This window comes from Microcaecilia unicolor, chromosome 3, assembly GCF_901765095.1.
Source record: "Microcaecilia unicolor chromosome 3, aMicUni1.1, whole genome shotgun sequence".
Classification (NCBI taxonomy): Eukaryota; Metazoa; Chordata; class Amphibia; order Gymnophiona; family Siphonopidae; genus Microcaecilia; species Microcaecilia unicolor.
The window spans coordinates 56,419,915-56,440,374 of record NC_044033.1 but is presented as its reverse complement, the minus strand read 5'-3'; the positions used below and the strand labels follow the sequence as shown (position 1 = coordinate 56,440,374).

Below are 20,460 nucleotides of genomic sequence, written 5' to 3'. Positions count from 1 at the left end.
GGACTCCACCTGCGTGGCGGTCGACACCGGTGCCTCCATCACTGCGCCGGGGGCGCAAGCACCCCCGGTGCCGGCAGAGCTTGGCGCATCAGCCCTTCCAGAATCCCCGGAAGGATGGCTCGGAGGCACTCGTTCAGGCCCGCTGTCGGGAAAGGCAGGGGGGCCGGTGTGGGTGTTGGAAGCTGCTCAGGTCCAGGAGACGGTACCGAAGCACCCGCAGACTGACGCAGCGACACCTCTTCAACCGAGGGGGAATGCTCCTCTCGGCACTGCCGCTTCCTGGGCGCCGAGTCCTCCCTCGAGGTGCCGGAGCTGGCAGTCCTGTGCGCCGTGGGCGACCAACGACGGTGCTTCTTGGTTTTCTTTCGATGCCCATCATCGGCGCTCGGCGGTAGAGACGAAGAGAAGGTAGAACCCCCCCCCCGACCTCGAGGAATTGGATCTGACAGGGTTCGGTCCCGATGGCCCTGGGTAGAGGGAGTGGCCGGGGCCGACTGCCTGCGCGGCCGCTCACCCCTGCCGTCACCGGCGGGCCAACGGGACCTGTACTCCTGGGGTCGGTGCCAGAGTCGGCGCCGATTTCGTCGACATCGGTACCGGTACCGAAGACCCAGCCGTCGACACCGAAGCCGTCGACGGGCCAGTGCAAGTTCCGAAAAGACAGTCCCGAAGAACTTGCCTCGCCACCTGTGTCCGCTTCCATAGGCCGAGACACAAGGTGCACGTCTTGGTATTATGCTCCGGCCCGAGGCACTGGAGGCACCAAGCGTGGGTATCGGTTTGTGAGATCTGCCGGCCGCACCGACCACACTTCTTGAATCCGCTCGGGACCTTCGAGGACATCGACGGAAAAATCGCGTCGGCGAAGTCAAAGTCGTCGATGGTGGCGGTGAAAAGCACACCTGAAAAAGAAAATGACCGCGCGGCCACAAGGCCGCAACGAAGCGCCCTCGCGGCTAAAAACGACGAGGACACTTTCCTTTCTTTTTTTTTAAAACAACTGAAAAAGAAAAGAAATAAGTGAACGCATACGTAGAGAAGGAAAAACCGCGGTTAGGCCGAGATCCGGTTTCCGGGGCTGACAGAGAGAGAGACGATAACACGTCTCTCTCCAGCACAGAATAGAAAAAAACTGAGCAGGAACGGTCGCGCACACGCGGGAAGACGGCCGCGCTTGTGCGGTGGGCGTGTCCTGCGTGCGGGACCACCCGCAAAGTTTTCTTCCGGTTGGTGGGGGCTGCCGTGGACGTCAACCCAGTCGTGAGAACAAGCAGCCTGCTTGTCCTCGGAGAACAAGGGGTACAACAGGTATTTCCCTACCCAAACTCCTTTATTTACCACCTTATCAAATTCCTCCAGGAGGATTTATAATCTAAGTTTGGCCCAGAGGCAACACAAGGTTAAATGACTTGCCCCAAATCACAAGAAATGCCAACAAGAGAAACAGGATTTAACCATGGTTTTCAAGTTCAATGTTCTAATTACTAGACTTTTCTACTCCAAAGATCAAACACAATGGGCATCTCATATAAGAACGTTGGGCCCACCTTTTCAAGCCACTAACATGGTTTCACTAACACCATTAGAAAAACTGACAACAGTTTTACAATGAAGAAATCTGTTTTACAATGAGCTGGGGAAAACACTAGCTGGGGGATGGGAGAGTCTGGCTAGGGAGCAAACACAGCAAGACAACTGGAATTACAAGAAAATACCAGCTGTTTGCCAGGGGTGACTAAGAGGGAAAAATAAGGAATCTTAAATGATTTTACCTGCAGAGCACCCTGGACGTGCCCACCAGATTAAAAGGAATGGAGGAACTGCAAAACTTGTACAGCGCTGCGTAACCCTGGCAGCGCTATAGAAATGCTAAGTAGTAGTAGTAGTAAAGCCACAGGAGAAAGGGAAACCGTGTGTATGCCTCCAAAGACTATACTAAAAAAAAACCTCTCACACACATCCTGTTTGCTTTATCCTTGGAAATAGAGAATGTGCTTTTTAATTACTTTGCTTCTGATTTGTTAATCTCAAAGTAACAGCATGGCTCAAGTGTAGGTAAGCTGTTTATAGTTATTAAAGCTTGAAGAAAGGAAAGGGATTTTTGGAAAGCAGAAGATAATTTCCTTTAACGTACTTATCACACTGCTTGAAGTCCTGTTGGTTAAACACCAACCTATCTACTAAGGGCCTAATATTCAAAGACAGGAAAGCTCCTAAATTTGTGCCCTATGTTCAGCCAAACTTCAGAATCTAAGGGGGCTCTTCACTAAAGCTTAGCTCAAGTTATCTGCAGCAGGGCCCATTTTATTCCTATGGGCCCTGCTGCAGATAACTTGAGCTAAGCTTTAGTAAACAACCCCCTAAGTTTTATCTGAAAATTAATTATTTTGGAGCTTAAAATTTTCGCTTATAAATTTAGGCCTGCCATTTGCCTAGATGTATGAGCCTAGTGCTGAAAATAAGTACTAAGATCTTAACTTTTTTTCCTGTCCTAAATCTGTCCCTGTTGCAACCTATATGTGTGCTTCTAAACTGAGCAGTTTAGTGAAATTTTGAGTATAAATTTAGGATCTCATCCCTCAGAGAGGCTAATTTAGGAGTTTAACTGCATAGATCCTTTGAATATCGGGTCCTCAGTTTTTGACAATTTTTATATGTCTAAAGTAAAATCTTACCTCACTAGTCCACTTGGCAGTCATCTGCTCTTCCATGAATGAGATTTTTGTTTCCTTTGCATGTGATGGAGGAGTAATAGATCTTCCTGGAGATGCAGAAGGTGATGCTAGTGGTGTGGTACGAAGGCTGGACCTTAGGATGGACTGAGGAGTAAACCCAGAGAAAGCAGAAGAGACCCTGGAGGTGACCAACGCCTTTGCCCTCTGAACAAAGGAGGAAAAATTATCAATATTTAATAATTCGAGATACACTAAAAAAAAAAGTTAAAGCTGATACAAAAAGCACATATACACTAGTGTATATTATGACAGATCCTTAAAAACTGGTTAGATTGTAGCAACATCCTTACCTTCATACAACCTGGTATAAACTTTCATTTATTTTGCAGAGACCTAAAATAGCTAATAAAATAATAATAAAATAATTGCTGGAAGTGGCAATTTGAGTATGATATAAACAAACTTATCTGGAACCCAAGGGAAAGAAAACATTCTCGTAGCTTATGTCACTCTAGGATGGATTCAATGGCCTCTGAAGATGGGAAGTGTTGTGTAAGCCGAGACCTAAAGTAACTCTGTAACTGCTGGAAGTGGCATAAAATATGATATAAACAAACTTATTTGGAACCAAGGAAAAGAAAATATTCTCATAGCTTACAGTATGTCACTATGGGATGGATTCAGTGGCTCCTGAAGATGGGAAGTGTGCAAGCAAACAGAGCCAGCACTATTATTTGGCACAACCTAGACTTGCAAAACCATTGTACTATTCAAATCAAAAACGCCAAGCCGCAGATTCCTCTAAGTAACTCTTCTCCATCTTCAAGACTTTGGCAAACATGCCTAAGGAAAATCATCAAACAATTTGTTTGGAATCTGACACCTTGGCGTCTTTTATTTAACTCTAAAATTCTCAAATGAGACGGGGATGATGAGGGTGTTAACTGTGATAGAGAGTGGAGGGAGAGGAGAAGTGGGTTTGGGAGGGAAGACAATAAGCTCGGTCTTGGCCATGTTCAGTTTCAAGTGGCGGTTGGACATCCATGCAGCAATGTCTGATAAGCAGGCCGATACTTTGGCCTGGGTTTCCACAGTGATGTCAGGTGTGGAGAGATAAAGCTGGGTGTCGTCAGCATAGAGATGATATTGGAAACCATGAGATGAGATCAAGGAGCCCAAGGAAGAGGTGTAGATTGAGAAAAGAAGGGGTCCAAGGACAGATCCCTGAGGAACTCCAACAGAGAGCGGGATGGGGGTGGAGGAAGAACCATGAGTGTGTACTCTGAAGGTACGGTGGGAGAGATAAGAGGAGAACCAGGAGAGGACAGAGACCTGGAACCCAAATGAGGACAGTATGGCAAGAAGTAAATTGTGATTGACAGTGTCAAAAGCGGCGGATAGGTCGAGAAGGATGAGGATGGAGTAGTGACCTTTGGATTTGGCAAGGAACAGGTCGTTACAGACTTTAGATAGTGCCGTTTCTGTCGAGTGTAGGGGGCGAAAACCAGATTGAAGCGGATCAAGGATAGCATGAGAGGAGAGAAAATCAAGGTAACGGCTGTTCAAGTATCTTGGAGAGGAAGGGTAGGAGGGAAATGGGGCGGTAGTTGGAGGGACAGGTGGGGTCAAGTGACGGTTTTTTGAGGAGTGGTGTGACTGAAAAATGTGATGAAGCCAGTGTTCAAGACGAAGAAGGGGAATAACATGGTCAAAACGATGTGCACGATGCAAAAGTTTAACAGTGATGGACTGAATTAACTGGAGTCGTTTGATTGAAGAGAGAGGGAGGCCAGCATAAAGGGAATTAGTTAATATGTGTGATAAAGCCAACACCAGAGAACAAATGGATTGAAGGGACAGAAATGGATGAAAGGAGCGAATACGATAAGTACATAAGTAATGCCACACTGGGAAAAGACCAAGGGTCCATCGAGCCCAGCATCCTGTCCATGACAGCGGCCAATCCAGGCCAAGGACACCTGGCAAGTTTCCCAAACGTACAAACATTCTATACATGTTATTCCTGGAATTGTGGATTTTTCCCAAGTTCATTTAGTAGTGGTTTATGGACTTGTTCTTTAGGAAACCGTCTAACCCTTTTTAAATTCTGCCAAGCTAACCGCCTTCACCACGTTCTCCGGCAACAATTTCCAGAGTTTAATTATGCATTAGGTGAAGAAAAATTTTCTCCGATTTGTTTTAAATTTACTACACTGTAGTTTCATCGCATGCCCCCTAGTCCTAGTATTTTCAGAAAGCGTGAACAGATGCTTCACATCCACCTGTTCCACTCGACTCATTATTTTATATACCTCTATCATGTCTCCCCTCAGCCGTCTCTTCTGCAAGCTGAAAAGCCCTAGCCTCCTTAGTCTTTCTTCATAGGGAAGTCGTCCCATCCCCGCTATCATTTTAGTCACCCTTCGCTGCATCTTTTCCAATTCTACTATATCTTTCTTGAGATGCGGCGACCAGAATTGAACACAATACTCAATGTGCAGTCGCACCATGGAGTGATACAACGGCATTATAACATCCTCACACCTGTTTTCCATACCTTTCCTAATAATACCCAACATTTTATTCGCTTTCCTAGCTGCAGCAGCACACTGAACAGAAGGTTTCAGTGTATTACCGACGACGACACCCAGATCGCTTTCTTGGTCCGTAACTCCTAACGTGGAACCTTGCATGACGTAGCTATAATTCGGGTTCTTTTTCCCCACATGCATCATCTTGCACTTGCTCACATTAAACGTCATCTGTCATTTAGCCGCCCAGTCTCCCAGTCTTGTAAGGTCCTTCTGTAAATTTTCACAATCCTGTCGCGAGTTAACGACTTTGAATAACTTTGTGGCATCAGCAAATTTAATTACCTCGCTAGTTACTCCCATCTCTAAATCATTTATAAATATATTAAAAAGAAGCGGTCCTAGCACAGATCCCTGAGGAACCCCACTAACTACCCTTCTCCATTGTGAATACTGCCCATTTAACCCCACTCTCTGTTTCCTATCCTTCAACCAGTTTTTAATCCACAATAGGACATTTCCTCCTATCCCATGATCCTCCAATTTCCTCTGTAGCCTTTCATGAGGTACCTTGTCAAACGCCTTTTGAAAATCAGATGCACAATATTAACCGGCTCCCCTTTGTCCACATGTTTGTTTACTCCTTCAAAGAACTGAAGTAAATTGGTCAGGCAAGATTTCTAATACAACATAAGCTGAAAAAACAGCCAATCCAAATCCCAAAGGGTTGTGTATAGTAATCATACAACAAATAACAGAAAGTGCGGGATTTACCCTCAGAAACCTAGGCTTCCACCAAGGACTGACCTATGGTTCACTGTTATCTATATAAGATTTTTGTGTCCATGGTCTAGTCTCTTTCATAGGGTAAAAATTCCCACTTACTTTCTGCTGAAACTATTCTTATTCAAACAAGTTTCAAAGTTTTACTGAGTAAACTCATATTTCACAAGCAACAGCTTAGCATAAACAACTTAGCTTTCATTTAGCTGGCTTGAAACCCCACATTTCAACTGCTCATTTTCATTCAACAGGGCCCAAATCGTTTCACCCACTTCTGGGCTTCATCAGGAACCACCCAGTTTAAACATAATTACAGGGGTATTAATCTAAAAGTGAAAAACATAAATTAAACTCAGCAGAATCAAAACTGTAAACTACTCACATTCAAACATATCACCAATCTACTTGAAACATTTCAAAACTGTGTACAAAATCTAAAACCCACCCAACCCTTGGACACTTACTTTGCTGACTAGACTTCTCTAGGAACTTCCAGCTATCATTACTTACTCTTTTCCGTACTATATTATAAGGGTGTCCTAAAGGACAACGCCCACATTTAATTACTGGCGTTTTCTACAGCACAGCTGCTACACACTGCAGCTTAAAAATCAGCAAGCCAATGAAAATACAATCTCAATATAAACAAATCACTCATGCTGAATACCATTGGATGGAATGCATCCCTCTAGTTCAAAAACTTTTACAAAATATAAAAAACTCGATGTTAAGTCACAAGTGTAGCGAATTAAAACGCATTTACCTCTAGAGCATCATGATCTTACAAAATTGTTAACTTAATCGGACTAATAAACTTATGCAATCGCAGACTGAAAAAGCACCCTCACAACCAGAATGATAAAGTCAAACTTCTCTGATTTCATTTACATACTCACGTTACCTACGTCATTGCGTTGCTAAGCAACGCTCGTTAGCATATCTACAAGCTACTTTAGAACCTGTTACTTTCATTGTATAAACAACTGATGAAAGATTTAATCTCTAACAAGCTTAACTCAGATGTCTATACAAGCATACAGTCACAAAACAAATTTTTATGGACTTCACTGACGCCATTACGTTAATGTGTCAATAGCAACATTGTATGATTTAACAATTCACCAGGCCCCATATATTCGAATATAATCTCATTCACATAAACATATCATCAAATTATTCAATATGTTTATTAAATAAAGAGAGCTAAGATTATATATTGGAGCAAATATAGCCTTTTTTTGTAGTTCCATCCTGACATACTGGCGTCATTGTGTTGCAAAGCAACGCCAACTTCCGTACCCATATTCTTATGAAACAAAATCATGCTGGTTATACATAAAACTATTCAATGATTTAAATACTGAAAAGCACTCACACTGATATACAATTGCTGAACAGATCTTTGAAAACGATAGACGCACTCCTAACATCTCTTCATTGGTAAACATCAATTTACATTACCCTACATATTCTAATATAATCTCACTGTCAAATTCTATGGGAATAGCCATAGCCTTAGTGACCGCCGTCACCACTGCATTCACAGTGGGAGCTTTAAGGCACTCTCTATCTTCCTGAGGGAGAGGTTAAAGCCTCGCCATTGCCTTAGAGACTTTACACGGGGAGTCTGGCGAATTCCACTCCTGGAAAATCATATCCTGAAGATCTTTATTCATGGAAAGGATCTCACTTTATGCTGAATCCCCTTGACCAAAGGGTCCACCTGTCTAGCTTCTCCCACTTGAATGTCAGCCGGCTCAAACTTAAGAGTGGACGTAACCTGATCTATAAGCTCCGCAAGCTCGTCTCTATGGAAAATTCTGACTACTGAGGGGGCCTCACCAGGAGTTACACAATCCAGCTCTTGGGGACCCTCAAAACCATCGGTCTCTTCAAAATCACTGAGAGGCCCATCAGAACCCATAGGAGAAAAACAATCTTCCTCTTCTGTCCACTCTAATCGGGGTCTTTTAGTGGAAATAGGCCTAGTCCCCTCCTCTACTTGGGGGGGGGGGGGGGGGGGGGGGGGGTCCCGACCTCCAGGCTTGATAAAGAGTCCACACAAAATCTGGAGGGAATCTGACGCCTCCTGTACCCTCGTGTGACCCCCTTCTGAGCCAAACAAGACGAAACAGACCCACAAACAAGCTGTTCTGCAGACCGGGTCGGATTCAAAATGGCGGCCGTTCCCGCCGAAACTGACCCCGTTGCCAATGCTACTGCCGACGGCCCCGAAGGCAAAGGAGCTGCAGACCCCGCAGGAACCTCCGTGATCAACTCGGGAGGAGCTGACGACAACTGCTTTGGCTCCCTGCAGAGCCAACACTGACCGCCCGGAGTTTCCACTCCCCGACATGAGCATGCGCGGCAACGGAGCAGCTTGCCGGACATAGCGAAAGAACCGCAGACAGAAGCACTGAATTGCCGAATTGACTCCCACTGACTAGCAGAGCACTACTCTCCCGCCAAGGTAAAGGAAACATAGTTTGAAATGTCTATATGCGAATGCCAGGAGCCTAAGAAATAAGATGGGGGAGTTGGAATATCTTGCACTAAATGAAAAATTAGATATAATAGGCATCTCTGAGACCTGGTGGAAGGAGGATAACCAGTGGGACACTGTCATACCGGGGTACAAATTATATCGTAGTGATAGGGTGAATCGGATTGGTGGAGGGGTAGCATTGTATATTAACGAGAGCCTTGAATCAAATAGATTGAAAATTCTGCAGGAAACAAAACACTCCTTGGAATCACTGTGGATTGAAATTCCATGTGCAAAGGGGAAAAGGATAGTGATAGGAGTGTACTACCGTCCGCCTGGCCAGGACGAACAGACGGATGCGGAAATGTTAAAGGAAATCAGGGACGCAAACAAACTGGGCAACACAATAATAATGGGGGATTTCAATTACCCGCATATAGACTGGGTTAATGTAACATCTGTACACGCAAGGGACATAGGATTTCTTGATGAAATCAAGGACAGCTTCATGGAACAGCTAGTTCAGGAGCCGACAAGAGAAGGAAAAATACTAGACTTAGTCCTTAGTGGTGCTCATGATCTAGTGCAGGGGGTAACGATACGAGGGCCGCTTGATAACAGTGATCATAATATGATCGGTTTTGATATTGGCATTGAAGGAAGTGAAACTAGGAAATCAAGTACGCTAGCGTTTAACTATAGAAAAGGCGATTACGACAAAATGAGAAAAATGGTGAAAAAAAGACTGAAAGGAGCAGCTCGCAGAGTAAAAAACTTGCATCAGGCGTGGATGCTGTTTAAAAACACCATCCTGGAGGTTCAGGACAAATATATTCCACGTATTAGAAAAAAGGGAAAAAAGACTAAACGTCAGCCGGCGTGGCTAAACAGTAAGATAAAGGAAATCATTAGAGCCAAAAAACAATCCTTCAGAAAGTGGAGAAGAGAACCAACTGAAAGTAACAGGATAGATCATAAGGAATGCCAAGCCAAATGCAAAGCAGAGATAAGGAGGGCAAAAAAGGACTTTGAGAAGAAATTAGCGTTGGAAGCAAAAATACATAGTAAAAATTTTTTTAGATACATTAAAAGCAGGAAACCGGCCAAAGAGTCGGTTGGGCTGCTGGACGAAAATGGTGTTAAAGGGGTGATCAAGGAGGACAAAGCCGTAGCAGAGAAATTAAATGAATTCTTTGCTTCGGTCTTCACCGAGGAGGATTTGGGGGGGACACCGGTGCCGGAAAGAATATTTGAAGCGGGGGAGTCGGAGAAACTAAACAAATTCTCTGTAACCTTGGAGGATGTAATGGGTCAGTTCAGCAAGCTGAAGAGTAGTAAATCACCGGGACCTGATGGTATTCATCCCAGAGTATTAATAGAACTAAAAAATGAACTTGCGGAGCTACTGTTAGAAATATGCAATCTGTCCCTAAAATCGAGTGTAGTACCGGAAGACTGGAGGGTAGCCAATGTTACTCCGATTTTTAAGAAGGGTTCCAGAGGAGATCCGGGAAATTATAGACCGGTGAGTCTGACGTCGGTGCCGGGCAAGATGGTGGAGGCTATTATTAAGAATAAAATTGCAGAGCATATACAAAAACATGGACTGATGAGACAAAGTCAGCACGGATTTAGTGAAGGGAAGTCTTGCCTCACCAATCTAATGCATTTTTTTGAGGGGGTAAGCAAACATGTGGACAATGGGGAGTCGGTTGATATTGTATATCTGGATTTTCAGAAGGCGTTTGACAAAGTGCCGCACAAAAGACTCCTGAAGAAATTGCAGAGTCATGGAATCGGAGGTAGGGTATTATTATGGATTAAGAACTGGTTGAAAGATAGGAAGCAGAGAGTAGGATTGCGTGGCCAGTATTCTCAGTGGAGGAGGGTAGTTAGTGGGGTCCCGCAGGGGTCTGTGCTGGGTCCGTTGCTTTTTAATGTATTTATAAATGACCTAGAGATGGGAATAACTAGTGAGGTAATTAAATTCGCCGATGACACAAAATTATTCAGGGTCGTCAAGTCGCAGGAGGAATGTGAACGATTACAGGAGGACCTTGCGAGACTGGGAGAATGGGCGTGCAAGTGGCAGATGAAGTTCAATGTTGACAAGTGCAAAGTGATGCATGTGGGTAAGAGGAACCCGAATTATAGCTACGTCTTGCAAGGTTCCGCGTTAGGAGTTACGGATCAAGAAAGGGATCTGGGTGTCGTCGTCGATGATACACTGAAACCTTCTGCTCAGTGTGCTGCTGCGGCTAGGAAAGCGAATAGAATGTTGGGTGTTATTAGGAAGGGTATGGAGTCCAGGTGTGCGGATGTTATAATGCCGTTGTATCGCTCCATGGTGCGACCGCACCTGGAGTATTGTGTTCAGTACTGGTCTCCGTATCTCAAAAAAGATATAGTAGAATTGGAAAAGGTACAGCGAAGGGCGACGAAAATGATAGTGGGGATGGGACGACTTTCCTATGAAGAGAGGCTGAGAAGGCTAGGGCTTTTCAGCTTGGAGAAGAGACGGCTGAGGGGAGATATGATAGAAGTGTATAAAATAATGAGTGGAATGGATCGGGTGGATGTGAAGCGACTGTTCACGCTATCCAAAAATACTAGGACTAGAGGGCATGAGTTGAAGCTACAGTGTGGTAAATTTAAAACGAATCGGAGAAATTTTTCTTCACCCAACGTGTAATTAGACTCTGGAATTCGTTGCCGGAGAACGTGGTACGGGCGGTTAGCTTGACGGAGTTTAAAAAGGGGTTAGATAGATTCCTAAAGGACAAGTCCATAGACCGCTATTAAATGGACTTGGAAAAATTCCGCATTTTTAGGTATAACTTGTCTGGAATGTTTTTACGTTTGGGGAGCGTGCCAGGTGCCCTTGACCTGGATTGGCCACTGTCGGTGACAGGATGCTGGGCTAGATGGACCTTTGGTCTTTCCCAGTATGGCACTACTTATGTACTTATGTACTAACTCCCCGTTCGTTCCCAAATAAATAATTATTTCTCAAACTGACAAGCAAGCACTGCTCTCGCGCCAAGGTAAAGGGAACTGAACTCCCCGTTCGTTCCAAATTAAATAATTATTTCTCAGAAAATCTGGCAGCTGCTGACCGTAAGGCACTCAAGGTTCCAGCACAGAGACAGGAGCCGAGGCACAAAACTGCCACAAATGGAGAGAGCAGCACAGGGGGAGGGACCCAACCAGCAGGTGTAACACCCCAGGGGGAACACAGGGCCCCACCGGACCCAAACCCCCGAAGCACTTTTTTATTTTTTTTTTTTTACACACGCACAGGGTTCTGAATAACCGAGAATTCCCAAATCAAAAATTCCCTTTTTCTGACTAGCCAAACTACCTCACCAGACTAAGGAAGACTGCACAGGCTGTCCTTCTACCTCTGCTGAGACTGAGAAAATATTGGCTAGTTGGAGTGCTGCACAGGTTATATACAGTATTCAAAGCTCAGTGTTTTCTCAGTCTCCCTCTGCTGGTAGAAGTACATAACCCACGCATCTTGACCGGTCTGGAGGGTCGCTGAGGAACTCCTCATTTGAACCTCCTATCCGTAGATTAGTTCCCCTAACTGTAAAACTAATATCCAACATAAAATATCACCATATAACACAAGACTTTTATATCTCCTAATAAGAACCTTCAACTCAACCATGTCAAAGGCCAAACTGAGATCAGTAGAAATTAGAATAACCTTTCTTTTCTCTTATCCTTCCAAAAGTAAATCTCATCCAAAACAGTAACCAATAGTCTCAGTACCAAAACCTTATCTAAACTCAATCAGATCCATGTCTAATAATTCAAACTCTTCTAAATAATTAACTTGATCAACCACTTTCTCTTCTAAAAGCTTTGCAATCATTAGCATATTGGAAATTGGCCTGAAGTTTTTACAAAAATCATATGCAAACCTTTTTTTTTTTTAGCAAGGGGGTTACAATCTCTTCTTTCAAACATGTAAGAACACATCCTTTTTTTTACAACCCTTTTGTTCTGTAAGGGGGGTACAACTGCTTCTTTCAAACATGCAAAGGAAGCATTCATTTTATCAGGTATCCATATCTGAACACTCTCTAAACTAAATCTAAATTCTTATAAGAAACTTATATTAACTCTTTCACTCTGAAATAATATTTTGAAAAACTGACAAGCAGACGGAAAAATTAGGTCTTACCTAATAATTTTCCTTCCATTAGTCCTTTCTACTATTCCAGAACCTGTGGGATAGTTGAGTCCATCAACCGGCAGGTGGAGACAGAGAACTCAAAACCAAGTTGAAACAACTCTTTGCATCCAGTCCGGCTCCTCAGTATTTACTTAGACAAGCATTAAGGAGAAACTCAGAACGCACACAACTACCTTAAACACCTCGCTAACATAATACTAACCAAACGAGCAAACGTGTGGACCTCTCAGCTCTGGACAACTTGTAAAGAACAAGAGATATGCAGGAAGCACCATGCAAAGTGACAGTCGTTATTTGACCCTTTACTTCACACCGACTAAACATCTCAGAAACCTCAGGTACGCCTCTGGAATAGTGGGAAAGACTAATAGAAAAAGAATTATCAGGTAGGACCTAATTTCTCCTCCTATTCCAAAACCTGTGGGATATTCAAAAGTAATCCCTAGAGTAGGTGGGATCCTGGTGCCGCCACAGCCCTGAGGACTGAAGTCTCAAAGCTGGCTTCTGAGTACGCCACACCTTGCAAATATCCACCAGAGACATTAAGGTAGTCTCCGCCCAGGATGTCTCTGTATGCATCATAGAATAAGCCTGCAAGGCCTGAGGAACCTGCTTCCCTGTAAGCAAATAAGCTGACGTGATAGTTTCTTCAGCCATCTAGCAACTGTGGACTTGGAAGCCATGAGGCCAGTCTCTGTTTACCAAAAAAGCACAACCAGCCTGTCTGATTAGCAAAATTCATTCATGACTTCAAGACATCTAATGAGGACTCTACATTGAGAAGCTTCAAGAAAGAATACAGAGGCTCTTTATCCTCTCTGCAAAAGGATGGGATTTCCACAGATTGGTTAAGGTGAAATGCTGATACCATTTTGGAAGGAAGGGAGACCCTCGCCTACGAAAAGCAAAGAAAGGGGCCCAACCATAATGCAAAGACTAGCCCCTTCCCCACTCACCCCCAGACTACCTTACAATCCCTGGTGGTCTAGTGGTATATTCAGGGCAGGAGTGATTCTTCCAGTTGCTCTTGCTCACGTCAGCTCTACTCTCAAAATGGCAGCTGTGACCTCTTGCAGCATTCATGATAATTAGTGAAAAATCAGGTAACCTATATCAGTAGAAAACATTCCATTCAATGGAACCATTAAGACCATATGGCTCCATGGTTTTCAAAACAAAAATCCATCTTGTTTCTTTCCTCTGAAGCATTAATTTGCGATTACCACCCCCATGAGATTACACTAGAGCCAAGGCAGCTATTTTGAGAGAAGAGCTGGCATGGGGAATTACACTTGTCCTGACTACACCCCTAGACTGCCAGGAATAGTAAGATAGGGCCGGGGGGGGGGGGGGGTGGGGGGGGGGGGGGGGGTTGGCAGGGGGAAAGGCAACTTTTGTTTGGAGGGGAGGAGGACGGACACAAATAGGACAAATCACAAATTTTCAGCTTCTACCGAAAACACATGGTCAGTTTCAGTCAAAACTACATAGAGGGGCATAATTGAACAAAAACGTCTATCTCCATGGGCGTTTATCTCCGAGAACGGGTCCGTGAAGGGGCGGACCGAACCGTATTTTCGAAAAAAAATAGACGTCCATGTTTTATTCGACAATTTGTGAGCTGGGCGTTTTTGTTTTTCAGCGATAATGGAAAATGAAAGCGCCCAGCTCAAAAACGAATAAATCCAAGGCATTTGTTCGTGGGAGGGGCCAGGATTCGTAGTGCACTGTCCCCTCTCACATGCCAGGACATCAACCGGGCACCCTAGGGGGCACTTTTACAAAAACAAACAAAAAAAAAAGGTAAAAGAGCTCCCAGGTGCATAGCACCCTTCCCTTGTGTGTTGAGCCCCCCAAATCCCCCTCAAAACCCACTGCCCACAAGTCTACACCATTACTATAGCCCTAAAGGGTGAAGGGGGGCACCTACATGTGGGTATAGTGGGTTTGGGGGGTTGGATGACTAATAAGCATTAAGCAGCACAATTGTAACAGGTAGGGGAGGGATGGCCCTGGGTCCACCTGCCTGAAGTCCACTGCACCCCCTAATAACTGCTCCAGTGACCTGCATACTGCTGCCAGGGAGGTGGGTATGACATTTGAGGGTGAAAATAAACAGTTGTGAAACGGCATATTTTGTGGTGGGAGGGGGTTTGTGACCACTGGGGGAGTCAGGGGAGGTCATCCCCGATTCCCTCCAGTGGTTATCTGGTCATTTAGGGCACTTTTTGGGGCCTTATTCGTGGAAAAACAGGGTCCAGGAAAAGTGCCCTAAATTCTTGCTAAAAACGCATATTTGTTTCCCATTATCGGCGAAAGGCGCCCATCTCTGATTGGCCGATAACCACGCCCCAGTTCCGTCTTCACCACGCCCCCGTCAACTTTGTACGCTTCCGCGATGGAGTGCAGTTGAAAACGTCCAAGTTCGGCTTTCGATTATACCGCGTTATTCGTTTTTGGGAGATAAACGCCTATCTCCCGATTTAGGTCGCAATATAGGCGTTTTTGTCTTTCGATTATAAGCTGGATGGTCAGTTTCAGCCGAAACCATGGCCGTAGGTTCTCGGCCAAAACCAACAAAAAAAAGGATTTTTGGGCAGTCTTGGCATTGTAGCCGAACTTTGGTTGGCCCCTAGTTGCATGATGAGCTACTGTGCACCGACTGATATGCCCCTTCCTTTAGGATATAAATATGCTTTTATAAATAATAATTAAAAAAAAAGATACCAGGAGAAAGACAAAGACCTCATCACTATGAACACAACACTTACAGCCTACTAAATATAACAGATATTAGTCTATCAAGTTCTAAATGCTTATTTAGAGCAGCACCTCAAATGTGAATCAAGATGTTCTCCCACTTAACATAACACAATTTAATAATTAAAACAAAATATCTTAACAGATTATGTGTGAAAATTCAGAGATTAACAAACTAGCATTTCCAGTTGCCAATTATTCTTAAATGTATTTTTTCAATTGCACTGCAATTCAACTTTGCATTGAACTGAAGCTAACACTATGTGACAGACTGTGTGTTCTGTCCCCTGAGACACTGTGTGTGTACTGCCCATTCTTTACAAAACTTTTAGATAACTGGAGTGGAATTAGGTTGTTAGGGGTGGGAGGATATATTAGACCATTTTAGTTTTCAAACTTAGGAGTGTTTTTAAGAGAGAACTTTGAGAATTTTACCAAAGGAACTACATTGACACTCAAACCAAAGCTTGACAGAATACTGTTTGCAAGGTCAAGATTATGACTCCAGAGTTCCTGTTTATTGGTTCCCAAGAGCATTTTAAACATGATCCTTTTCTCTGTCAAATTAAGTTATGGTGTGGCATAATGGTTAACATAGTGAGGAGAAAAATCAAACGTTCTGCAGAAAAATCCCCTATAATGACAATCATTTCCATCCCATCAAGGCAACTAGCAGTTACAAAAACTGCTGACATTACAATTAATGTATTTGAGCTACTGAACACAGAAGGACCTAGGGTCAAGTATTAACCAGGGATTAGAAAAAAAGAGAGAGAGCAGGGGACTCCAAACTCAGTCTTCAAGGGTTACACCCCATTGGTGTTTTCCAAGATTTCCACAACGAATATGCATGTGAACTATCTGCATATAATGAAAGTCACTGTAAAAATCGTGAAAACCTAACTAGATGGCAACCCTAGAGAACAGAGTTTAGGAACATCTGACAGAGGAAAGTTAATGAAAAATCCAAACTCACTATTTATGAACACACATCACAGAACACTTAGCATACAGGTTTTTGTTTTGATGATTTAACAAAATGACTATCTTGTATTTTCACTCACTCTGACTACAAGTGGCGTTTCTAGTAGGTTGAGTTCTGATGCTCTTGAAATGCTTTTCAACTGGGTTGATTTCTGTAAGCTTGACTGCACTGGGCTAGACACAGTTGAAGATGTAGCAGATTTAATAGGTGTATACTGATTACTCTCCTCTGATAACAGTCGAGGAACAGGATGAACAACAGAATTCAGTAACCTGTCAAAACATAAGAAATGACTACTTTTCAGTGTGCATCTAGACATCAAAAATTCGAGCTAAAAATGTCTTACTTCAGTTGTACAGTATATAAGTGTAAACACAAACCAAAATAAAGAGACGACTGACACAATCACATTGTGTACACACAAATCCAAATAATGGTCAGAAACTGCACTCCCCTAAATGTGACAATGATTATTATCTTGCTGGAGGAATAGACCTCAGAAGCCGTAAAACACATTTCAATTGGTGTTTATTCAATTGCATTCATTTTTTTAAACCAATAAATGAAATTGAATAGACTACTCAAATACTTAAATATATTAGGAATAGGTATCGGCCTGCTTGTCCGACATTGCTGCATGGATGTCCAACCGCCACCTGAAACTGAACATGTCCAAGACCGAGCTTATAGTCTTTCCACCAAAGCACACCTCTCCTCTTCTCTCGATCTCAGTTGATAACAACTTCATCCTCCCCGTCTCATCTGCCCGCAACCTTGGAGTCATCTTTGACTCCTCCCACTCATTCTCTGCACATATCCAGCAGACAGCCAAGACCTGTCGCTTCTTCCTCTTTAACATCAGCAAAATTCGCCCTTTCCTCTCTGAACACACCACCCGAACTCTCATCCACGCCCTCATTACCTCTCGCCTTGACTACTGCAACCTTCTCCTCATTGGCCTCCCACTTAGCCATCTATCCCCACTTCAATCCATTCAGAACTCTGCTGCTCGTCTTATATTCCGCCTGAACTGATACACTCATATTACCCCCCTCCTCAGGTCGTTTCACTGGCTTCCAATCAGATACCGCATTCAGTTCAAGCTTCTCCTTCTCACCTACAAATGCACTCAGTCTGCAGCCCCTCATTATCTCTCCACCCTCATCTCCCCTCACAGGACAAATCCCTCCTCTCAGTACCCTTCTCCACCACCGCCAACTCCAGGCTCCGCCCATTCTGCCTCGCCTCACCCTATGCGTGGAATCAACTTCCTGTGGCCCTATGCCAAGCCCCCTCCCTACCCACCTTCAAATCCTTGCTCAAAGCCCACCTCTTCAATGTTGCCTTCGGCACCTAACCTTAGACTGCCCCAATTTGACTGCCACTACTTGATTGTCTGTACATTTGTCCATTAGATTGTAAGCTCTTCGAGCAGGGACTGTCCTTCTATGTTATATTGTACAGCGCTGCGTAACCCTAATAGCGCTTTAGAAATGTCAAATAGTAGTAGTAGTAATTCAAACAATTAATATAGACAAATTAAATATGAACCCTTTCCTTCTGAGTACACTCAAAGAAACCTTCAGCAACACAACAAATAGAAATAATTTTGGGGGAGGAAAAAGCCTCAAACTCCACACCATCGAAAGACCTTTAGTGTATAAGAGTGCTTAATGTCATTATTGGCATAAAAAACTCCTGATGTAAAAATAATTTTAATACTACAAATTTTTTGTGTAAAGCCACACTTAACTTAAAGTGCCGTTGACTCTGTCAGCAATTATCCCATGGCCGACAATGGCCGAAGTTTTGATGATCTGCATCAGGGTGCACAGAGCTTAATGCTGAAAAAAAAATACATAGAATCAAGGTATTATATATCCTAGCTGTGCCCTCTGAATCATACTCACATACCAAAACTCCGTTCTCTCGGCTGTTCATTCTAACTCTTCAACCAAAAAAAACAGCACCACGGGCCTTTAAAAATGGAACACAGTTCTTTAATGAATGAGCCTTGACAAAAAGACCCGACACTAGCACCTGCGTCAGGGGTCACAGTGATGACGCGGAAAACTTGGGGAATAACTCGAATATATTCCTCTACAATATATTATTCCTTACCCCACGTCTCATATAGTAAAAGCTACAAAGCACCAAGGCACTTTCACTTTCTGTATCCAAACGGGTACAGGCTCATTCATTAAAGAACTGTGTTCCATTTTTAAAGGCCCGTGGTGCTGTTTTTTTTGTTTGGACTTTAGTTTGTACTTCGTTCCCTCTCTTTTGTTATATCCATTCTAACTCTTCACAATCTCAAAATGGCCCATTTATATAGGCTGACGTTGGTCGCTGAACATTCAATCATCCAATATACCCAGGGGAAGAAATTTAAAAGAAATTCTAAGTATAGCAGTAATACTCTCAGTGACAACTACACATCGATCTTTGAGCAGGATCATGATTTTACCTCTCTTCATTCACATCTTGTTCTACTGACTAATGTTGTATATTGTATTCAATGTCACTGTCAGAAATTATATATAGGACAAAATTCTTGCAAACTATCTGTCAGACTTAATGAACATAAGAGTATAATTCATACTAAGAAAGTTACTTCAACTTTAGCAGTACACTGTGTAGAACTGAAGCATTCATTTGAAACCCTTTGATGTGTGGTATTAGTACACCTGCCAACAAGGGGTGAAGAGAGACGACGTCTATGGCTCCAGTTGGAAGAAAAGTGGATTTTCAAACTTAATACAATTGAACCTTTCGGGCTCAACTGATCGCGTGGTGTCACTTTTATCAAGTGAAGTAATCACATTGAAAACACTTTGTGTGAACTGTTATTTGGTGATTGAATATTCAGCATCTGACATCAGTCTCTATAAACAGGGGTCGTTTTGAGATTGTGAGGAGTTAGAATGAACAGCCGAGAGGACGGACTTTTGGTACGCAAGTACGATTCAGAGGACACAACTAAGATACATAATACCTTGATTCTGTGTATTCTTATTTTTTTTTCAACATTACGCTCCACACACCCTGATGCAGACCATCGAAACTTTATCCATTTTCGGCCGTGGAATAATTGCTGACAGAGTCACCAGCACTAAGTGTGGTTTTACACAAATCTCTTGTATTATTAAAATTACATTTACACCAGGAATCTTTTTATGCCAATGATGACATTGAGCACTCCTATACACTAAAGTCTTTCAATGGTGTGCAGTCTGTTGAGGCTTTTCCTCCTAAAAAAATATCTGTTGAGTGTTGCTGAAGTTTTCTATGAGAACACTCACAAGAAAAGGTTCATATTTAATTTTAAATTGAATAGAATCAGAAATAAAAACCAATTGGAGTGTGTTTTAAGGCTTAAGTCTTTTCTCCAGCAAGATAACTATCAGTCACATTTCTGGGAGTGCAATTTGTTTTGTTTCATTTGTACCCCGCGCTTTCCCACTCATGGCAGGCTCAATGCGGCTTACATGGGGCAATGGAGGGTTAAGTGACTTGCCCAGAGTCACAAGGAGCTGCCTGTGCCTGAAGTGGGAATCAAACTCAGTTCCTCAGTTCTCCAGAACCAAAGTCCGCCACCCTAACCACTAGGCCACGATCATTTCTTTTGATTTGTTGTCAGAACACAAGTGTGGCATAACTTCACCCAAATTCAGTTGGTATTTCCACAAATGCTGTAGTTTTGAATATAAAATTTACTCCTAGAAATCTGGCTGCACTCACTTGTGTTGATGTAATGTCTAGTCTTCTGGTGGCAACAAATGCATATCTTTTTGCGTACAAAATGTCAAATCTAGATCTACAATGAATGCCGCACGGTCAAATCAAAGTGGTTTCCAAACTATGGATTGGGGTCACATCATCACCATAAGGAGTCACAGAAACAGGGCTTTTCCCTCTCCTTCTAGGCTTCTACTGAGACCTAGGTCCAGTAGTGGGAATCAGCAAGTGGCTTTTGAGACAATGAATGTTCACAGCCCTCGCCGACTATTCCTGTGGGGATTTCCTCTTTGCTGCAG

At 43.3% G+C, this 20,460-nt stretch overlaps 1 protein-coding gene across 1 annotated transcript in view; it reads right to left on the bottom strand.

Annotated features, from left to right (window-relative positions):
* The window catches only part of AHCTF1 (AT-hook containing transcription factor 1), a 553,711-nt gene that overhangs the window by 142,508 nt on the left and 390,743 nt on the right, over positions 1-20,460 (bottom strand). Inside the window, 2 exon segments of the mRNA XM_030195951.1 lie at positions 2,676-2,879; positions 16,503-16,695. Of these exon segments, the coding sequence (XP_030051811.1) occupies positions 2,676-2,879; positions 16,503-16,695 (397 nt within the window).